Genomic DNA, 21179 nt, shown 5'->3' with positions numbered 1-21179 from the left:
TGCTCCTGCTTTTACCAGCAGAACTGAGACATGAGACTGAACTGACAACATTCAAATACCAAAAGAATTAAAGTAATTAAGACTAATAAAGTAATTACGACTTCTCAAAACATTTATGATTTGTAACTCATTTCTCTGTCAGTACCATTTCTAGCTAACATTTGCTTTTATGTATGTTCAAGTCAAGTTCTTTTGGTACAGAGAACACTCTTCTGATGGTCATAAATAGATTTCATAAATGAAGACATTATTTTTGTACAGAATTGTATATACTTACAGAAACCCCCAAAACACTGTAGTGCAGGAGGGCCCACCTGGAAGCCAGACTCCATCCTGGTGGAGAGACTTTAAACAGTACAAGTGTCTCCAGTCTCAAGTACTGGTTACAACAGAAATATGTAAACATGAGCCATCACAACACTACAAGAAGGCATTCTTCTAACATGATACAAAGCTCTTAATTTAGATTACTAAAATCTATGAAAACTAGTCAGGCAAAAACGTTTCCATTATTTAATTTCATGGAGTATGTTCGTTGTCCTTACTAAGTGAAATTCAAAAGAAATGATACACACAGCAAAAAACCCCCAAATATTTTAAAGATTATATATTCAATTATAAAAGCTAATGTTGTTTCAAGGCAGCAGGTTGTATATTTACAGGTTAGTGACCTCAGAGCATCCCTTTAAGTGCGATTTGAAGTTAAATTTTTGAAATACTTATGCAATGGTATAGTCTGGGCTATCATTTTGGATGCTTAATCAAGAACAACTTCAGAGACTTTTAAAAGGTTGGGGAAATCAATGCCTCCTAATGAATTCGCCCGACCTCAGAGCGCTGCTAACCTGGTCACTCATTATACTGAGTTACTCTGAAAATCCTCAGTCCAGAAGCACATGGTTTACATGAGTATTGTGTGGAATTTGCCTAAGCAATTTTCCCTTTAAACACACACACTGCCAAATGCATCAGCCAAAGGAGTGTACCTGACTGTGCTACTAGAAAAGGCAGCAGAGGGAGGGTTTTCAGGGACAGGTACACACACATATTTCCTAAGGATACCTAACCATGGTCCATAGGATCCAGCTGGCACCTTCTCCAAAACACACCCACACCTGTCAGTGAGGACTTGCCAGTTCTCAAATCAGGGGAATTACTAAGCAGTAAGAGGCACAAAGCTGCTTGTTCACTAACTTATCGTCAACACAGACACTCCAAACTGCTTTTTACCCCCAAGTTGATGTCACTGACTTCCTACAAACACCATCCTATAGTCCCATGGATAACGTGTATCAACAGTCCCATTCAAGCCCCCTCCCCAGCTCTTGGTGCTCGCTGCTGAGCTGTGATTTGCTGGAAGCACAGTGCAAGAGCCAGGACAGAAATGCACTTGAGAAGTTTCTAACCAGGATTCAGCTCAAGACCCAACCACTTCCTTCTCACTGCTGCTTCTTGGGTGGAACACGAGATCTTGCCACCACGACGGGAACCACGGCGAGCAGCGCAATGAGCAGAGCCCAGAGGGGACGGTAGAAGAGCCACCCCACGGAGATGGTCAGGAGTGACAGCGAAGTGGCCACGCAGAAGGCAAACGCTTTTAATCCAATGTTAACCAGATCCCTCACAACAGGAAACCAGTCCACTGCAGAGAGAATTAAACGTGGGATAAAGCAGTTGACAGGATGACAGTTTAAAAGAAAGTCTCGTTTGTGCCTAGGACCTGCACACTAACTAATGCAATCAAAAGACAGACTCAAGCTATTTATCATGAGCACTGGATAAGGCATTCCAGGCATCCTCAGGGCACTTGATAATTAAGCAGCAGCTAAATATATAAGGCAAGGCTATCGTGATCTCTTCAGACAGGAGAAAATCCAAAATGAAGTCTGAAGACTTGTCCAAGGCTTGAGAGGCAGAGGAGATGAACAGCCTTGCAGCTATGGAACAAGTCTAGGGCAACTGATACAAGATGCTAGCACGAAAATTAATTTCAGGTAACAATAGATCTTGGAGCAGCATGTATATGGATAAATAGATCAGAAAAAAAAGTTCCCAGCTACAAAGCAAATGATATCTTTGATGTCTGAAGTTTATACAAGTTCGAGGCATCGTCCTGCTTTTCTGTTTTTATTCCAGCATTTTTATAGGTTAAAAAGATAAACAAAAACTTTCTTTGCTGTTGTTTACAATGGTGTAGAATAACCAGACACGAAGACATATTTCCATACAACTACTGACTAGGACCTGTTGGGGGGAACCAGTTGTATGTGGGTGCAGAAAGTCATTGTCTTGCAGCACCTTTTGAAAAAACCAGCCCAACATGTGCTTTGGCTTCTGATTTTGGTAAGCACTGGGCTTGGATCTTCTGAGACTGGCAACAGATATTTGCATGGGATATTTTTAGTGTTCACAAAGCAACCAGATGGTTTTGGGATCCTGTTTACCTGCAGTTGCCTACAGTGACTTTCAGATCAAATCAAATCTGAGTTCAAACCAGATTCCTCCTGGTTTCCAAACTAATTAACTGCATATGGGAGCAAAAGAAGACTCTCTAGAGGTTACAATCCTATTTGTAGATCATTTTACCTTTCTGTAAAAAATCTTACCTAATGTGTAAAAGATTCGAGTCATTAGGCTGATGCCTACAAACATTGAGAGCCAGCCTGCTGCACGGAGGGCCCAGGTCTTCATGGTGTTACTCTGATGCTCCTTCTGAAACACCTCCTGAAAGCAAACATCATGACATGAAGCCTGTTCCTCAATTTCTTTCCAGATCCTCTTAATTCCAGCATATTATGAGCAAATTAGAGCCAAGAGCATTTTAGGAGTACAATTTCTCTTGTGGAAAGTACATTGCAGCTCATTCCACAGGGTTTTGTTTGTGCAGTGTGGCAGTGCACTGCAATAGATTGCACAGTGCAGCACGAGGGAAACTGAATTTTTTCCTGAATTAAGAGCCTAACAAGCACCATTTGACACTAACCACAGGCAGAGAGCACACAGGTTTTGCTGCAGTTGGATACATTCAACATTACGGTGGAAAACAAGATACTAATAAGTGACTGTACTGAAGACAGAAGGATCTGACTTCACTGTGCTCGGAGGAAGAGAGAAGAGGTAATACTATCCACTGAAGGCTGAAGGAAAGGTGTGTGAAAGAGAGCAAGCAGAGGAAGGGAAGAAAAGATAAAAGGTATTTCTGCATTTCATCAGGCAAAGCAAAGCAAAGCAAAGCATCTATCTGCAAGACTTCTAAGATTTTTTTCAGAATGGGCTGTGTGACCCTCTGGCTCTAGAAAATGTTCACATGAAGACGGCTGGGACATAATAAAGCACTAAATCAGTGTATGACTGATTGATTACTTGTACATACAACTACTCTACAAATTATTCATTTGTAGTGAGTTAATTTTCAACAAACTAGAATTCATTATAATGAAGATTCAAAGCCCACAGCAGAGAGGGGATTCTAGTGCTACTTTCAAGTCAAAACAAAAGCCCTTTTAACTGTTTTTGGGAGCTCCTGTAAACTCTTGACATCTGGGGTTTTTTTTGCAGCAAGGCATGATACAACCATTAATGGAAACAAATCTACTAAAAGGAGTAAATGAATCACCAAATTGCTGGAGCATGCAGGATTTACTGGAGCATAATGCTCTGCCTGAAGGTTCTTTCTCAGCCACAATTGCAATAAACACTTCAAACAAGCCTGAAGTCCTGTTATTAGGAGCTGAAGAGAGAATACCTCCTATGGTTTATTTAATTAAAGCCCGATTTTTGCTATTGTTATACGACACCTTTTCAAAAGCACGTGCATGAATGTATAAGCAGGAAACTACCAAGGAGCAAATAAAAGCAAAATGAGAAGGTGCAGAAACAGTCTTTAAAGCAAAGGATGTTCAGAAGCATCACAAGAGGACTTAAAAAAAACCCTAGGAATTATTATAGCCAAATTATGGACTGTTACTGTCCAAAGCTTGACATTTTCTGCAACACACAGAATGTGCAGGAACCTGGAAGGCAAAGACAGGCTACAGCATGTTGTTCTAGAAAAAGGAGGGAGAAAAGCCAATGTTTACAGTGAGTATCTGCTCCATTAGAGCAGGCCTGAAGGAGAATGAGAGCTTGCTCCTCTGCTGCTTCTGCACTACCATTTCCAGTTTTAACCCTTCACTAGTACAGTGTAGTATCTCACCTCCACAGAGAGATCCCCAGGGTACAGGATCTCCAGGACGTCTCCAGACTTGGTGTGATATGGAACCAGCTGATCACCTCGCTGGCGAGCAATCACAGTCACCTTGGAACAAAGGGAAAAGTATTTACTGGTTACTGAGTTGGGAACAGAGTTTACAAAACACAAAAACAGCTGAAGATTCACCTTATCGGCAGAGCCCAAATGGGGATCATCTCCACTTAGACCTGCATAGAAGAATGAGACACGAAGGTCTCCCACCTACAAACAAGAAAAGAATGGAAGTCAAGAAAGATTGTTTCACAAAGGAGAGTCACAGGAAAGACAACTCAGCATGGGTTTATGTACTAACACTTCTTCTGAATGTTTATGTCAAGCCAGAGGATATCCAGAATGATTTCCAAGCTGCACTTTTTCAGGGCTAGTTGACAGCCAAAACAGGAGAGCTCAAAAGCTGTGTTGCAATGCCCCCTCTGATTTAGCTGCAGGAGCACATTAACACCAATTATATGCTTTGTTCATCGCTACTCATTTCATCTTTTGGCAGAGCAGATCAGGCAGCACAAGCTGACAACAAGCCATTTCATTGTACTGCTTTCAGCAAGGCAGAGGTAGAACCCACCTCCCAGCACCATTCCATGTCTTTCCATTTAAAAGCATGGCAGACTCAAGAAAACAGAAGGCAAAGAAGCGGGATCAGAAGCTTCCTGCAAGAGAACTCATACTGAAGGACTGCACTATGGGAGTCATCCTGTGTGATGGTCTGCACTCCATTTTCTATATCTTTAAACAGAAATGGGACATGCCTCACTTTCTTTTTCACCTAAGAGTAATCACTGCTTTGGTTTATCTTTCTTGTCTTACTTCTGGACGCCTGGGGTTCTCACTGTGATAAAAGTAATCTCCTCCTCGGGTAACATCAGCATGTGGATCCTCAAGGTTTGCCAAGCTCAACCGCTTGAAGTTGTCAATTTTATCCACGAGACCTAAGGAGAATAAAGCATGACGCTGAGGCCCAGTGTCTAACCTGGAACAGCCAATTTGCTGGCTGGCTTCCCGATTATCACTGGACACAACGGCTGTGGTGAAAAGAACCAAAGTCCACTGCTGATGCAACAGCAGACACAAAGCCAGGACAGAGCAATCCTTACCCTTAGAAAGGACAAAGCTGCCGACCTGGACGTTAGGAGAAACAGCAGTGAAAGACTCCACAGCCATGGCACTGAGGAACAGAGAGAGTCCCTGATTAGTCCCAGAATCAAACTCTTATTTTGCAGTCTGTAATATACGGCACAGAAAAGGTATTATGGCAAACTTCAGGCCAGCAAGCTAAAACTCAGCAATAAAAATGGCACATTATAGTGTAACTAAAATGCTGCAGAGAAGAGATATAAGAAACAAATTATATAGGGCAATTGCCATAAACAAGCCTGTGAGCTCATGCACACTGATTTAGAAAAGGCAGCATGCAAGTGGCATGACAAGCTCAGGGGACATCTGCTATTCTAACCCTCTACTTGTAATAAAAGAAAGAATTACTAATAGACTGCACTAAAGGACAATAAAAGCCAGAAAGGAACCCATTCAAGTTCTCCTCCACAGAGACCCCAAGGTCCATGGGTAATTTAACAATAGCTTGATGCCCAGCCATTACCAATGGACAGCTTAATTCTGGTCCCACCAGGCAGCTCTGAACTGCTCTCTAATTTCTTTATGCCTTCATTCTCCCAACTACCAAAAGAACAGCAGATTCCATCTACTTCACTGTGTTATGAAATTACTCATTTAGCTTTCATCTGTGATCAGATCCAGTGACAGAATCCAGAGGGACTGTGCCAGGTGGAACATTACCTTGGGTTTTTGTGTCCAATTTCTTTATCAAAGTTTCTGCTGTTCACAACTTCCGATTTCCACTCTGTATCTAAACAGAATGATATGAAGGTTGAAGAAAAGACACTTGGATCTGAGTTACTGAAGACACCTCTTAATCAATTAATCAGCTCTAAGTCACACTTCCAGTAATACTGTTTACATCAAGGTATGTATGTGATAGTCTGTACTGATACTTAGATCCATCCTCCTAGATCCCTATTAGGGAATGGTGGGATTTAGGGAAAAAAAATAAATGTTAGGGATAAAATTGTAACTCAACTTTGCTCAGCTTTGCTGCTGGTATCTTCCATGATCAGGCTTTGATTCCTGGCTCCACACTTTGGGAATAACCTGGTTTTGTGAGGAAGGGCTGTGAGCTCTGCTGAAACCAGCAGGAAAGAGCGGCAGAGAGAAACCACCACGTACGGACTGTAAGCCCAACCCCAGCCCTCACTAAAGGGAGTGAGGGTAACCTGTGGTGATAACAAGGGACAGGGGGCAAAGGGACAGGAGTCTGGAGTGAACTTGATCCTGGAAAAGGGCGAGAGCAAATGTGTTTTGCCAACACTGATTCAGTAATTAATTTATTATCAATTAAAAAAAATATTTAAGTTAATTTTCCCCAGTCAAGTCTGTTTTGCCCACAATGGTAACTGGAAAGCCATCTCCCTATCTTTATTTCAACCTACAAGCTCTCTAATTCCTGTTCTTCCCAGTCTCTTCTCCAGTACCCCTGAGGAGGAAAGCAGGCAAGCAGCTGTGTGGGTCCTTGGCTGCCAGCCAAGCCTAACCCACCACAGCTAATAATACACAGACATTCACTGGACAGAATCCACCAGTCTTGAGAGGGCAGCTGGTTTTTTAAATGGCATTTCTTTTTGTTCCCTGTCAGCCTATAAGGCTGTTTTTCACAGCTCACAACCACTAGCTTTGCTCCTTATGTACCTCCATGCAGCAGGGTCCAAGGTTTCACTGAGCTGGGTAGTTTTACATGATCACACCCAGAAACTGCTGCACGCCCACGTTACACATCCATGAGCTTTAATCAGAGATAAATGAAGCACAGAGACCAATCTCCAGAAACACGATGACTCAGAGTATTTTCCCGCCCCTGGGCAGATCAGAATATCATGCTCAGTTCTGCTCCTGCCAAAAAAGCCTTTGGCAAAAGCCACAGTGCACATCAGAAGGTGCTGGTGGTTTTCATTACCTGGTATCAACACATAAACAAGTTTTCAAAAGGCTCCCTTACAGGAGGCAGCAGCTACACTGCTCTTTCCTGTCTATTCTCTGCTGCTCACAGCTGATAAATGCCCAGTTACTCCATGTCTGAAGTGTAATCTCAGGTGTAGCTTTGAACAAACTTCCATCTCTGCCCATTTCCTGTCACTGGGGGCCTTGTGAGTCCTATCTCTGGAGCCTTCTATCCCTGGATGCTGCTCTGAACCTTTAGCAGTTCCAGGACAAGACTCAGGTTTTCTGCAGTACTTTCTGCCAACAGCACATCTCCTTTCACCTCAGTTAGCTCAAGAAAGGAGGTTCTGCCGCTTGTTTAGGTATCAGAACTTTTGTTTATTTCTTCACATTCCTTTCCTTGCTTTCCCAAGAAGAAAATTCAGGTTTTACCAAAAATAAACAAAATACACACACACAAAAGCCCAAAGTTACATGCATAAAAAAAGGTACTTTCTGTTGATCAACTTACTGTATGAATACTTTGTCTCTTTCTTAATCTCCCCATTCTCTTCATATTCCCTGTAGAGAAAAGGGGTTGGGATGAGAACCAAAACAGTGCACACACACCCCTGCTCAGGGCAGAATACACATTACAAATGAAATGAACAGACAGATCACTGACAACACAAACTTATCTTCACACCTAACTTCACTCTTCTCTGAACTACAGGCTCTGAAGACAGAGATTCTCTGTACAAGGAGAAAACTACACACAAATGCTGAACAGTCACAACCTGTTTATTCCCATGTTTCCAACGAGGAGGTGTTGACTAGATCAATGAGGAACAATCAGTATTAAAGACAGTGAGCTGACCTAAATCAAGTGTTTTACAGATGTTGCACCATAAGCAAGCTAAAACTGAGAAATTGTTTTTCAAACCTTCACAACCTCTGACTTTTTTTGTGACATGAAAGACATTTGGAACATGAATTCTGTGCAGTCAGACCTACCTAAGAACTAATAACTTTCATACTACTGTCAGTGGAATTATTAGTAATAGCAGAAACATTTTCCCTATTTGGTTTGCAACTACGAGCAGAGTAAACATCTCATTAGTTTTGTTAATTGCCTTGAAAAGGTACAAAGACTGCAATATTGCCTATGATGAGCTAACCCAAGTGTTTCTCAAACAACTAAAATTTCCAGTTTATTTTCAAATCTAGAAATTAATGTTGTTTTTTTTATTTTTTATTTTAAGGTATCAGAGTCTTAAAAAAAATCAAGAAATCGTGTCTTGGTTTAGTTAAGTACTTCAATTTGCACACATACAAAGTACTAAAAAAATTAAGAGATTGAATGAAGCTAAAAAAAAATTGTGATGGGATCCTGTTAATACAACAGTTATATAAAGAACTTCTAAAGATTACTTTCACTTACTTGGAATCTTCATATTCTACCCACTGGTACATTTCCACGTTACGCTTAAGTTTGACAGCCTGGATGGAAAGCCCGTAGCTGGGGTCAAACAAGGGCTGTGGAAAAGTTAAAGAAAACACAAGTCAGCAGAAATGCTGTACCTCACAAATTCAAACACTGTACTTTTACTATCAAACCCATTTACATACCTCCCTGGACACAGTTAGCTCTATGTTATACACATCTGAATACAGGATAAAGTTTGGGTGGTAGCTGGCAATGCTTACAGAGGAGGAGAAAAGCTACACATCTCTTCTGGATATCAAACATAACTTTAATTGGCAAAGACTTTTCCTTCCCTCCAAGGTTGAAATACTCATATCTTCAAGGTACTATTTCATTTACCTTAGATGTACTCAGAGCACCAGACAAGTGCACCAGTGTCCCTTCATTCTGCTGTGAGATACTGCGGATGGTATCAAGAGGGACCACAAGAGAAAGTCCCTCATCTAGAGATTTGGCTGTCCTTAACGCTCGTCCCTGCAATCAAGAAAACCAAAATCAACTTGTGGAGAATCAATGGCACAGCAGTGTTTTGTGAAAAAGGTTAGAAGGCAGCTAAACTGAAGACCAGAATCAGCCCCAAGGCATATTTTCAAAACACACTTGTACTTCTCCACTCTCTCAGTGTCCGACATAGTTTGGGGCAGTATTTCTTCCCCACACAGCAGGACCATTAACACTGACTAAACTTCTTAAACATAAATTATTCCTACAATGGTCCAAAGCTCTTTACCTCTTTTGTTCATCATTCATAAATAACTGCAAAAATGATGCAAATTATTTTCCACAGACCCAGGAGACTTCATGGCAGCAGTTTCCCCTGCCTTATCACGATGTCATGGTGTGCTTTTTTCTGCAAAGTCATCGAAATTGGGAGAAGTTCTTTTTCCTCGTATAGAGGTACAAAAGGAAGTCTTAGGTGAAAATTCACAAAATTATGCTCCCCCACTCCAAAACTGCCAAAGCCTGTATGTTTGCAATGGTAGGGTGCTAGGATTCCCTGCTTATTCTTTTTTTTTAACCTAAAACCAAGATATAAAATAACACTGAGAATAAATTAGTAAATAACACTCCTGGTTTTGCAACATGGGGTATGAATTCCTTTAGCACAATTGTAACAACACTAGAAATTAGGGCTTTTGTTATCCCAAGAAAAGAGAGAAGGCTGGAACGTGGCTGGCTCATGCAACTCCCTTACAATAATACCACAGACTGTTTCTGCATCAGTCTCTCATCTTCTGTCTCACCACACACAGCCACTGTCTCTACTACACTCAGTTCTACAGAAATACTATCTGTGGCCCTGTGATTTCACTCTTCTATCCCAAGCATAAGCACCAGGCTGTCCAAACATAAACTCTTCTTCTCATGGATGAAGTAATAAAGCTGTGTACAAACACTGACAATATTTCACTTACTTCATTGGTAAAAAGAAGGTAGAAAGCCAAAAGAAATGTCACAAGTCCCATCAACATGCCACCAGAAGTCTCGCTGAGCCTCTCCAGGAACCCCGGTTTGGACTCACTTGTGATTTTAACATGCTCTTTTCTGCTGCCAGTGTCAGAGAACTGCTGGAGATAAACCAAAAATGCAATATTGGTGTGAAAGGGGAAAGCACTCCGTTTCAAAACAAGTCTGTTTGCTTTGTTAATACAACTGCTCTAGAGAGTAGCACCTCTTGCCTTGGACCAAAATTTTCCCACACTTATTAAATGACTCATCACACTTTTGAAATCAGAAATACAATCAATAAATAAAACTCCAGCCTGATGAAAAAAACCGATTTCTTTCACAGTGGTTCAAGCTTTCTCCAGTTTGTCTCTAGGTTCTGTACTTGGTGTCCACGCCCTGCATTCAGGCCGTGACAAACTGAGTAACAGTTCTGAATTCCAGACCAGCTAAAACATCGCTATAAATAACAAGTTACACTTCACCTCACCAGCGACAGAGCGCCCGCATACTTCAAAATAATTACATCCAGGGCAACAAAAACCGATAGCTTAAAACAAAACCGCTGCTGCTGTCCTGTGAGAGCCCAGGGGTTTATCTGTGTGTAGGCGGGCTGTGGGGGATTGCCAAAATGCACGCAAGCAGCCAAAACAGGGGATGGGGCTTCTCTTCGTCTCCTCTGGAGATGCCCGGGGGCTGTGACCTGTCCAGGCCTCTGGCCCCAGCCAGGGCACCTCGTGGGGGGAACGGGCCGGCCCGGGCGGCCGGTGCGAGCAGCACTTACGTTCCTCGACATCTTGAGCCTGTTGATCCCCCCGGGTACCACCACACAGAGACCGCAACAGCCGCGCACCGACAGCCGCGCCCTCCTCCGCCTCAGGGCTCTCCCGCCCCCGAGCCGCTCCCCGCCCGCAGCGGCGCACGCCGGGACGCGTAGTTCCCGCCGCGGCCGGGAAGCCCTTCCTCTCTCCCTGCCTCTCTCCCTGCCTTCCTCCCTCCTCCCGCCGGGCGGGCGGGAGCTGTAGTGCGGCGGGGCCGGGCCTGGCGGAGCCGCAGCTCCCTCCTCAGGAGGTGCGTCAGCGGCCGCCGGCGGGCAGCGAAGGCGCTTCCGGAGGCGGGAGGTCGCGGCGTGGAGCGGCGCTGCCCGGAGCGGTGCGGGCCGTGCGGGAGCGGCGGAGCGGCGGGGCCAGTGCGCGGCGCGCTGCGGGGGGAGGCACCGGCCGGCTCCGCCATGTCCTACTGCAGGCAGGAAGGTGCGCCCGCGTGTCCTCCTCAATGTCACCCGGCGGGGACGGGCTCGCCCTGAGGCGGCCGGGGCGGGGTGGGGGCGCCGAGGGGTGACCGCCCGTTCGTGAGGGGAGGGCGCCGAGGGGTGACTGACCGCCCGTTCGTGAGGGGAGGGCGCAGGCGGAGGGGGGAAGAGGCGCGCGAGCCGCCCGCGGGGGCAGCGCTGCCGCTCCGACCCTTCCCCTGGCGGAGGGCGGGAAGCGCGGCGGGGCCATGAGGCGGGGAGGGCGCCGAGCCCCGGGCGCGGGCTGGGAAGGGCCGGAGCGCGGCGGGAGAGCCCCGCAGGGACCGGATTTTGCTGCGGAGTGCGGGCGGCTCCCTGTCCTGCAATGGCACTCGCCCGCAGGGGTTAAAGTTACTTCTTTTGGCGTAGCTTAATGGCCAGAGGTGTCGCGTTTTGCCTTCTTAAGGAAAACGCGGTAGATGGACGGGGGGGGCAGAGCGCGAGCTTTCTGTGTCTGTATCGTGTTGTACGGGTTGTGGTATTTATAAGGCTCGACCATTTCTTACAATGGGAGATATATATCTATATTTTTCTGTATATATATAGGTATATATGTATACATCCATATATATATATATGGATGTACGTGTGTATATATCCCCGACTTCTTAAGTAATGCAAAGTGGATAAATGTAAACTTTCAAACTGGAAAAAAAAACCAAACCAAACCAAAGCCATTCTGTAGTTCTAAATGCCGTTTTTAAGTTACAAATTTTGGCACAATGAATGCTGGTTATAAACCGCGGTGAGGCAGTCATAACCTATGGACCTCTTTTATGCTTTATGCTGTCCTTTATTTAGTTTTTCGAGATCTGTAAGATGCCTTATGCAACCCTACAAAATTACAGCGACAGGGGTTAGAGTTCACTTGTTTCTAATTCCATTTATATAAGTTAACATTCCATATTTTAAAGTTTGCTGGAGTACAATGCAGAGTTGCCAGAATACTGTTTCCCTTTTAAAAAGGTTTTTGATGTATTTGTTTCTCGGACATGTTCAAATGCATGTTTGGTTACTGAGCAAAGTAAAGGAAGTTAGTGAACCTCTGCTGGCTGAGGTCACATGGCCAGAAGATCCTAATTTCTAATACACCAAGTCACTGTAGTGACTTTATGAATTGGGAGAATTCTTGGGGACTTTACTGTTTTTTTTCTGCTCGATGACCACTCAGTTGGGCATTGAGAAGAGGTTCAGGTAGCTGTTCTTTTCTGCTTGTGCCTGCCTTGGAGTGTCTGTTACAGTTTTACAGAGTTTTTAGAAAACCACTCAGGTTTCCAGCCAAGCCTCCCCACCCTGCAATGGAACTTTTTGGTTAAATCAAGAGTGGCCCAAGAGCAGGAAGTATTCTCTTTTGGGTTTCTGTCCTTGGGAATGTTCACAGCACCTGTCAGTATAGTTAGTTCTGCACCGTGATGGTTCTCTTCAATATTTAATTCAGATGATTACTGTAAAATATTACACTAGTCTTTAATGAAGAGCACTGTTATTAATAAGCATCCTATTGAACAGTTATTTAGTGTGTTTTTTTCTTTCCCTCTTCTTTTTTTTTTAGTCTAACTCCATTGTCTTAGTCCTGGTAACAGGGTAGTTTGAGCTTGTTTTGAAACAGCTTTTTAATTTCAAAGTTCAGTGAACTGTACTGTGATCTGCAGCCATTACAGGACGTTGCTGTGAAAATTGGAACTTTAGAAGAATAGAATTTCAGTGTGTATGAGTTCCACTGAGCCAATAGTTGAAGATGATGGTTAAGTACAACAGAATTCAGTCACCATTAACATTAGTGCATCACGATGAATATCTCATTACCTTGTGACCATTCTGTAAATGACTCTCGTTCTGTCTCAGATTTATCTGAACGTCTTGTTTCCTGTGTGGTAGGAAAAGACAGAATTATATTTGCGACCAAGGAGGACCATGAGACACCGAGCAGTGCTGAGCTGGTTGCAGATGACCCAGATGACCCTTACGAAGAACAAGGTCAGTAGTGAGGAGAAGAATGGAAGTAAAGAGTGGTACATCACATGTAAAACCAATAAAAGAAAACAAAATAGGTAAAAATTCTTAATTTTTAAACACTGAGGGCAGCTGGTTGTGCAGCACATAAACACCCAAACTTTTGGTAGTTTTAACTGCCAAGTTAGGGCGTCACAAATGACGTGCTTTCCTTACGGTGTTTTTTTTCATACACTTGTAATGATTTTTTTGCAGTGGCCTGTTCAAATAATCACTTGATGGCTTTTAGTCTTGGTTATTAGCCAGGGATATCCAGAAAAACCTTTCCCTTTTATTCTTTTATTAACAAAGTTAGAGCTGAATCAGTGAAAATGTTGGTATTTTTTCACTGTTTTCAATGACACCACACAATTTTTAGAGAAACTGGCATGAGTTACGTACCACTGTCATTGATGTGAGTTGCTCACCTGCCTGTTTGCCCCTGAAATTGTGTAATTTGGTGATCTCTGAATATCTGATTTTAGGCCAGTTATGTCTGGCTAGTGCTGTACTATACTCATAGCAATATAATCAATAATTAGTAGTAATGTCTTTCAATGGTACATAACAGGTAAGTTCAAATTACTGAGTTTTCAACTGTAATAATCTTGCCTTGAAAAGATGGAAGTTTTCAGTGAAGATTGAAGGTCTTACATGAAGTAGATCTAACCTGCAAATAAAGATTTAAGATAGCAAAATACTTCTGAGACCAAGACTCATAATACTCTGGTTGCACAGAGTTTATTTTAGATTGTTTCTAATGGGTAAATGATATAATCTTCCTATCATGATGATTATATAATCTTGCCCTAGGTTAATAATTATCATGAACATCTGCAAATTTAGATTATTTTTTTTCTAATTGTCTCTGTTTGCAGGTCTTTTAGCCTCTTCACTTTGTGTGAGGTGATTTCATTGGTTTCAGCTTCACTGAGATTGAAGTAAATTCTTCACTCTTCTTGAAATTTTGTTAGAAAGTGAAAGTTATGCCAGTGGCTCTGAGACCTTTAGAGGGCAGCATTTAAGCACAGTTTAGCAGCTGGAGTGCACAGGGTTTCTGTTAGCTGATACAGTACATAGTGTAATTTCAATCATGTCTTCCTGAGTCATTAAAATACCTTTTTTTTCTACATAGATTTGTGGTGAAGTGATTTTGCATTTATCTATGAGGCCTATTTTGGCCTCGTTACAACTGAATGTAGTCAACTATATAACTAAAAGTTTTGCTTATCAGCAGTGATTAGTCTGTTCAATGTTATAATGACCCAAATGAGAACAATGAGAGAAATTCAGTTGCAGAAGGCTATTTAAAAAGTGCATTTTAGTATCTGTCAGGAATCCTACCTTATGTTTTCAGGTAGGTTGCTTTGCTGGCTAAGACCTAATACCCAAACTGCCTATTTGGTGGAAACAGTCTATGCTTTGGTGTTTGTCATCACCTTCACCATGGGAATGGTGCTTCAGCCCCCAAAGATTTTGGCTAAAGACCCCTGCAGACAATAAAATCATTGTGACACTTGTATCTGTTACTGCCTTGACTAAAATGGAAGATGGAACCTAAAAATGATACACCTAAAGCAGTTCATCCTTAGCTGGCAAACAGTGTCTGAGGAGAGCTCATTTTGAGGAGTACTTGTTCCTGTCAGTATTACATGTGGAAATGAAACAAAATCTGAGTTTTTAATTCCTCTCAGGCAAATTTGAAATCCAAAATTTGTCTCTTAAGTGAAGAGTTAACAGCCTCTAATGATCAGATGGTAGAATTAAGTTCCCCATTCCTTTTCTGTGGCTTTCTGTTTCCTCTGAAAATTGGAGACTGCTTGAAAAATAAAGCAAAGCTACTTTTTCTAGATATCACATCTGGAGAACATACAAACCCTTGGAGATTTTACTGTTACTGTTCAGTCACTTTATGTGGTGTACAGCTAAACAAAGTGGCCTGCTCTTTAGCTAAGTACATTCATGCTGCAGCACATGGATTCATATTGGCCTTATAACTAAACGTCTGGTTTTGACACTGTCTTTTAAGAGGAAAGGGAAGGGTGTTCATCTCCAGTGGACATCATAGACTTAGCATAATGGCAGACATACTACCAAAATTTGGAATGTGAACATAGCAAACAATTCTCTTTGTACATCTAAAGAGGGTTTTTTTTTGTTCTGTCTCCTGTCCCACCTCTCTGCCCTAAATGACTCTTTTCCTAGTTGTGCATATACCCCAAGTATATAGTCTTGTGCCATATATTTGGGTAATAAACTAGTCAAAATTAAAACAGCCACTTCCTTTTTGTTTGAATGCCACACTCATCGATTCCTTTTATGTGTATTTTGCTGGATATGGAAAGGCTGTGGTGAGGAGGAGAGGGGTTTTTTTCCTAGCAATCCTGCATTTATAGCATGTTAGGTCACTTGCTTCCTCAGCAGCAGAGCAGAGAAGAAAAGGCAGAAAGCCAGAAGGTTGTTACGTCAGGGACACCTTACAGTGACAATGTATGTCTGTGGGATTCACAATAACAAACTAAACTATATTTAAGTTCTGTTAATAAGTTTGGGGAGGGCATGTTGTTGTTGGTTTTTGTTTGTTAGTTTGTTGAGGGTTTTTTAGCATGTGGTGAGTTACTGCCATGTTTTATAGGTTCTCTGAAAACTCACTTGAGTGACCGAGGGCTACAGTGCATTAGATCAGAACAGAGAAACAATTGACATACCACAGAATGTAGCTGCATCTAATGGGAGTGAAACTTGGGGGCGAAATGGTTTGGAATATGTTGAAGTGCAGCAGCTGTGGCTTGCGTGGCTTTTATTTAAGTGAAAATTGGAAAGAGATTTGCTGTACATAACGTAATGTGCAGGCTTTTCTGATTTAGCTTCTGCTTTGAATAGAAGACTCGGTTTCCAGTGTTCAAATTCTGTTGTATAATTAACTGGAATGACTCTTCTCATCTTTTCTGCTGTGCTATACAGACCAGTCATACCTAGGAAAGAATAGATTCATTATACAGATCCACCATAATCTGCATTGTTTTCTAATACATCTGAAACTTTTGTTTAAAATTTTGGGTTTTTGTAGTGGCCTTTTTCATATTTAAGATAAACATGTAGTTTGGTATTTTTTTTTAAGTTCTCATTATGCCCCAGATATTAACATACATTACTCTTTCAGCAGTGTGCTTGAGTCAGTAGATCATTCAGGAAAACATGAGTTGTGTTTCCCTTGGGAGAAAATAAATTTGTGTAGTATTCTTATTTCTATCAATATTTTTTGTTGTTGTATCACTTAGGAGATTTTGGTAAGCAAAATGTTAATGACTTGCTTTAAATCAAAAACATTGAAATTAAAGAAGCCATGCGAAATGGAAAGGCAGGCAAACCAGACAAAAGTTTAAGTTAGCATGTCATATTGCAGTGTAGCTCATGGTTCACTGTATGTGCCTCTTGACAGCTGTGGCTGATGAAAACAAATTAAGAATTCACTGCAGCAGTTTTGAAATAGCATTCTTACTGTAAAGCTCGTTTCTAGTCCTGTGTGTTGCAGATGGCGGAATTTAAACATGAAAGATCCCTGTTTTTCCTGAGATCTTTGCTGCCATAAGTTAGAATAATTTCTTATTAAGCTTATACGAAGAAGGCACTGATGAGTTCTATGCATGCAAAGTAATTTTTATTAGCATTACAGCTATGATGGGAAAGTTGGCTAAAAGCACTTGTGGAATTGGACCTCAGACACAGATTGTTGCTGGTCTTTCCCTTCTGTTTTTCCAGGCTTGTTCCTGTCATCTTATTTTAGAGACAGTTTTAATGTGGTTTCTACAGAGGAGTGATGAAGTTATTTCTTTTAAGAAATAACTTGATGAGTGATCAGATGTACCGGACTGTTTTTGTGACTGGTGGTGTCCCTTTCATTCCTGCTTCCCATGTGTCTGTCATCTTATACTGTGAATCACTGGCAGATAAACTTGTTACTGAAATGTTTGTCATATAACAGGAAAGAAACTTTTCTCAGAACAACAGTGGGACTTCATTACAGCAAGTCCAAAGACAAGTGTTGACAAAGATGCAGATGGACCTGTCTCCATCCATGATATTAACAGATTCCGTGAGCCCTGAGGGATTAGATTATGTGATGTCAGCAATCGATTGTTAACACAAACCTGGATCTGCTGTGATGTAAACAGCCTTGTATTTTCTTCCCCAAGGGCAGGCTCAAGTAGATTACAACCCACTGAATCAGTGAGGTTCAGGTTGCATTTGAAACAAATTTTAATTCGGTTTTACTTTAAAATAGTAATCCTGACTATTGCAGGCTTGTGATTCAGGGAGAGCGGCGGCTGAAATGTGTTTCCGATTTAATTGTGCTCTGAGCTGGCTGATACACTTACTCATTGACGTGTGAACTCTGCTGTGATTGTCAGGGAGGAAATGCTTGCCTTATTCATCTGTATTTTTGCTTGGGTTTTTTTAAAGCATGATTTCTGTGCATATAACATCTGGAACTGATGCTATTTCAGGGATCAAATAGGTGCAAGTCAATGCTCTTGTGATATCATAGGATGTATTGTTTATGGGATAACTCTTTATATTGTTAAAATTTGCATGCTTACGAGGCAGTTCTGGTTCTAAAAGGAGAAATCTATTTTAAGAGAATTATATTACAGTAATTTTATTGCTGTAGTGTCTTCAGGAACATTTCAAAACTTCGTGTATTTTTTTCTTTTCAAAGTATTATAAAAATGACTTTAAAATGACTGGTTGATGTTAGCAGGGAGGCATATTGGACTTCAAAATCTAGTTAACAAAGCAAGTTGTACTGTATGATTAACTTCTTTCTGCTTTATGTAGTCTTTGGCAATGAGGAATCTGGCACCAACCACCCATTTTCTTGTCTCAGAAGTGCTGCTTTTCATCCAGGCAGCTAGAGATGCCCTGATGCACTGGACTAGGTTTTATCTTCTCAGTAAAATGATTATTAGAGATACTTTACAAAACTCTCTTGCCAAATAAAGCATGATCTCTGAAAAAAATGTGAATATTACTGTAGTTGACTAAATCACACTAAGGAGGTTTTTACTTTCTGTAATGAAAAACAAGTCTGAGCAACACCGAGATTTGACTGACTCAGTGTAATTTTCTGCTGAACTGCATTGGCTGAGTTAAAGCACATCGTTGATCCATTGCAAATTAGAGTAAAATATTCCTTCTAATGTAGCAATAAATGATTGAGCTGCTTTTGCTGTACCAGTCTAAGATTCATGATATTGCAGCCTGGTGTCCAAGGAGTTGCACCTGGGAGAAAAACTGGAACTTCATGATCCCACAGGACAAAGACAATAAATTGGTTTCTTGCATTCCATGGCAGTATTTTAGGTAACATTAAGTTTTATCAGGCCCTAAATATAATTTCATGTTTGAATCAGAATTAATGCTCTGCCAGTGGTATTTTAATACCCCCTTCTGTAGGGAAAGTGCTTAAACTTCAGGTTTATGCACATGCTGTCTGCTTCTGCAGAAACTCAACCTGGAGATGAAGTTAGGAAAGTCTGCTAAAGAGGAGGAGAGCAAACTGTTCAAATGGAGAAGAAACCAGCTTGGATGATAGCACAGTATTGCTCTTGTTCTTCATAGATGAACATACCTGTATGTGTGTTCATACAAGATAGAGAAAGAAAATGGAGATGTATTGCCTTAAAGAAATCTTTTAAAGACTCTAGAAGCCCCCATGACCAACTCTGTTATATTGAATTTCTAAAACTTAGAGAAAAGAAGTTCTCTGGCTTGCTCTTGACCTTCATTGTGCAAATCAGTTGATATCTCAAAGAACCTAGACCTTTAAATCTTCACCTTGCCATTCCATCAGTGAAGTATTTCTATGGTGGCTTTAACTGTTCCAGAGCAGCAGCTGTTCCAGTTTAGAGTCTTAAGTAAATCTTAACTCCCTTTCAGTTGTGATCTGAAGTGCAATTTGTTTTCTGGCAAGCAGACAGGCTGGCATGCTCTGTTCTCTGTTCCTTGTGTTCTGTGGCACGTGACTTAATCTGTGTTTTACAGATATACTGATTTTTATTGTTGTAATTGTGGTCTTCCAGTTCAAACTTGAAGGGGGAAAATTGTGGGTTAGTATTTCAGAGTTCATTAAAAACAGAGAAAAATTCATCCATTCAGTTTGATATAAAAGATTCCTAGCCTTAATTTAAATTCTTATTACTTGTATGACATGATTTTAATGCTTTCTGTTGTTCCCCTGACAGAGTCTGGCAAGTGGATTGACTTGACTTCTATGTGTTTTGTAGCTCCCTTAGAATAGTCTCAGTGGCCTGTAGTCTAGAGAGAGACTTAATTCAGAGATGGATAGAGAACTAATTTCACTTGTGCTTATTAAAGGATTATACAGATCAGAGAGAGAAACAGACTGGCTGGGAAGTGAAAGGTGTTTACCGAGCTTAAAGCTACACAGCTAATGTGGCATTATTAGTACTTCAGTTCACCTGCAACCTAGAAGCTGTCACTGAATTAAATCAATTTTTGGAAGGAGCGCTTAACTTTTCTTCTCTCTTGTTTGTTCAGGATTGATATTGCCCAATGGAGATATCAATTGGAATTGCCCGTGTCTGGGTGGAATGGCTAGTGGTCCCTGTGGGGAACAGTTCAAGTCAGCCTTTTCTTGTTTCCACTATAGCACAGAAGAAATAAAAGGATCAGACTGTGTGGACCAATTCCGTGCCATGCAGGAATGCATGCAAAAATACCCGGATCTTTACCCTCAAGAGGATGAAAATGAAGAGAAGTCCAGCAAAGATTTGGAAGCTGCTTCTGTGGAGGCCTCTCCTGCCAAAGAGGAGAAGGGATCTAGCTAATGAAGATGCAAGGAGGCTCTCGTCTCCATTTCTCATGTTCAGAGACATGGACTTTTGCAGTGTGTCTGTCTCCTGAGTAGTGAGGAAATGTTTCACCATGTTCTGTGCACTATATCATAGTAAATAATTTATTGGCGAAGGAGAAATCTCAGAGCTACAGCCTTGCAAATAAATACTGCAGAAGGAATGAGTGTGTGTATGTACTGTGTAACCTGCTATCAGACACAGTTAATACTTTAACAGCTGTTTTTTACCCTCAAGTTTTCCTTGAGTTTTGACTTGAATAATGTCTTGAAATACATAGCTTTCAGCTAAATTTTCACTGGTACACCAGGTCTGTCTTCATTTCAGTATGTTCTGATCAATAGCTGCTCTTTTTGAATGTATTCTGTTCCATCAATAGAAGCTGCATTAAATGATTGTTTTTCCTTAAAGAGCTGTTAGGTTTGGGGTTTTTTTTGCCAGAGTGATACAGGACATTGAAAATGGCATAAATCCAGAATTTCTCAAATAATTTCAAATGGTCCTAACTAGATTATGGTTGCATTTTAGTCTTGGCATCAGATCAGGACTGCCAGAAAAATGTTGAAATGCACATCTTTGATTTGATTTACTTATTGTGATGGGTTTTGCATTTTTAAAAATAGTGTGTTGTGCAACTGATGATAAAGATGAATGGAAAGAATGTTGGTCACTAGCTTTATTTTTGCTCTGAAACCACAAGGTTTGGGTTTCTTCAGTACCTGCTCCTTCAATGTATAGATGGGCACTTGTAAAATACTTTGAGAATACAATAAATTGTTACCTGGTGTAATGATCTCAAAATAGATACTGTGACTTAAATGCATATTAAAAAGCAAATACTTTTTACCTTCA

General features: G+C 41.4%; 2 protein-coding genes across 3 annotated transcripts; one reads left to right on the top strand and one right to left on the bottom strand.

Moving 5' to 3' along the window:
• Window positions 1-94: 94 nt before the first annotated feature.
• Window positions 95-11087, bottom strand: TMEM43 (transmembrane protein 43). 2 transcript variants are annotated; one of them, XM_017820614.1, is made up of 12 exons: window positions 10954-11087; window positions 10139-10291; window positions 9063-9197; window positions 8679-8773; window positions 7770-7819; window positions 6044-6113; window positions 5344-5414; window positions 5057-5178; window positions 4379-4453; window positions 4196-4297; window positions 2607-2724; window positions 95-1642 (listed from the first exon to the last, which is right to left on the bottom strand). In XM_017820614.1, exons 1-12 carry the CDS (start codon window positions 10963-10965, stop codon window positions 1440-1442), a joined length of 1206 nt encoding a protein of 401 aa, XP_017676103.1. In that variant the 5' UTR covers window positions 10966-11087; the 3' UTR covers window positions 95-1439. The 2 variants fall into 2 exon arrangements, with proteins under 2 accessions (XP_017676103.1, XP_017676104.1); XM_017820615.1 differs by having other exon boundaries at window positions 10139-10288.
• Window positions 11088-11266: 179 nt separating this feature from the next.
• On the top strand, window positions 11267-21179 carry CHCHD4 (coiled-coil-helix-coiled-coil-helix domain containing 4). The gene is made up of 3 exons (XM_017820658.1): window positions 11267-11422; window positions 13339-13437; window positions 20014-21179. Exons 1-3 carry the CDS (start codon window positions 11401-11403, stop codon window positions 20301-20303), a joined length of 411 nt encoding a protein of 136 aa, XP_017676147.1. The 5' UTR covers window positions 11267-11400; the 3' UTR covers window positions 20304-21179.

The sequence above is a fragment of the Lepidothrix coronata genome, unplaced genomic scaffold (genome assembly GCF_001604755.1).
Source record: "Lepidothrix coronata isolate B3197 unplaced genomic scaffold, Lepidothrix_coronata-1.0 Scaffold84, whole genome shotgun sequence".
NCBI lineage: Eukaryota > Metazoa > Chordata > Aves > Passeriformes > Pipridae > Lepidothrix > Lepidothrix coronata.
The sequence above is the reverse complement of the archived record's forward strand: the minus strand, read 5'-3'. Positions and strand labels throughout refer to the sequence as shown.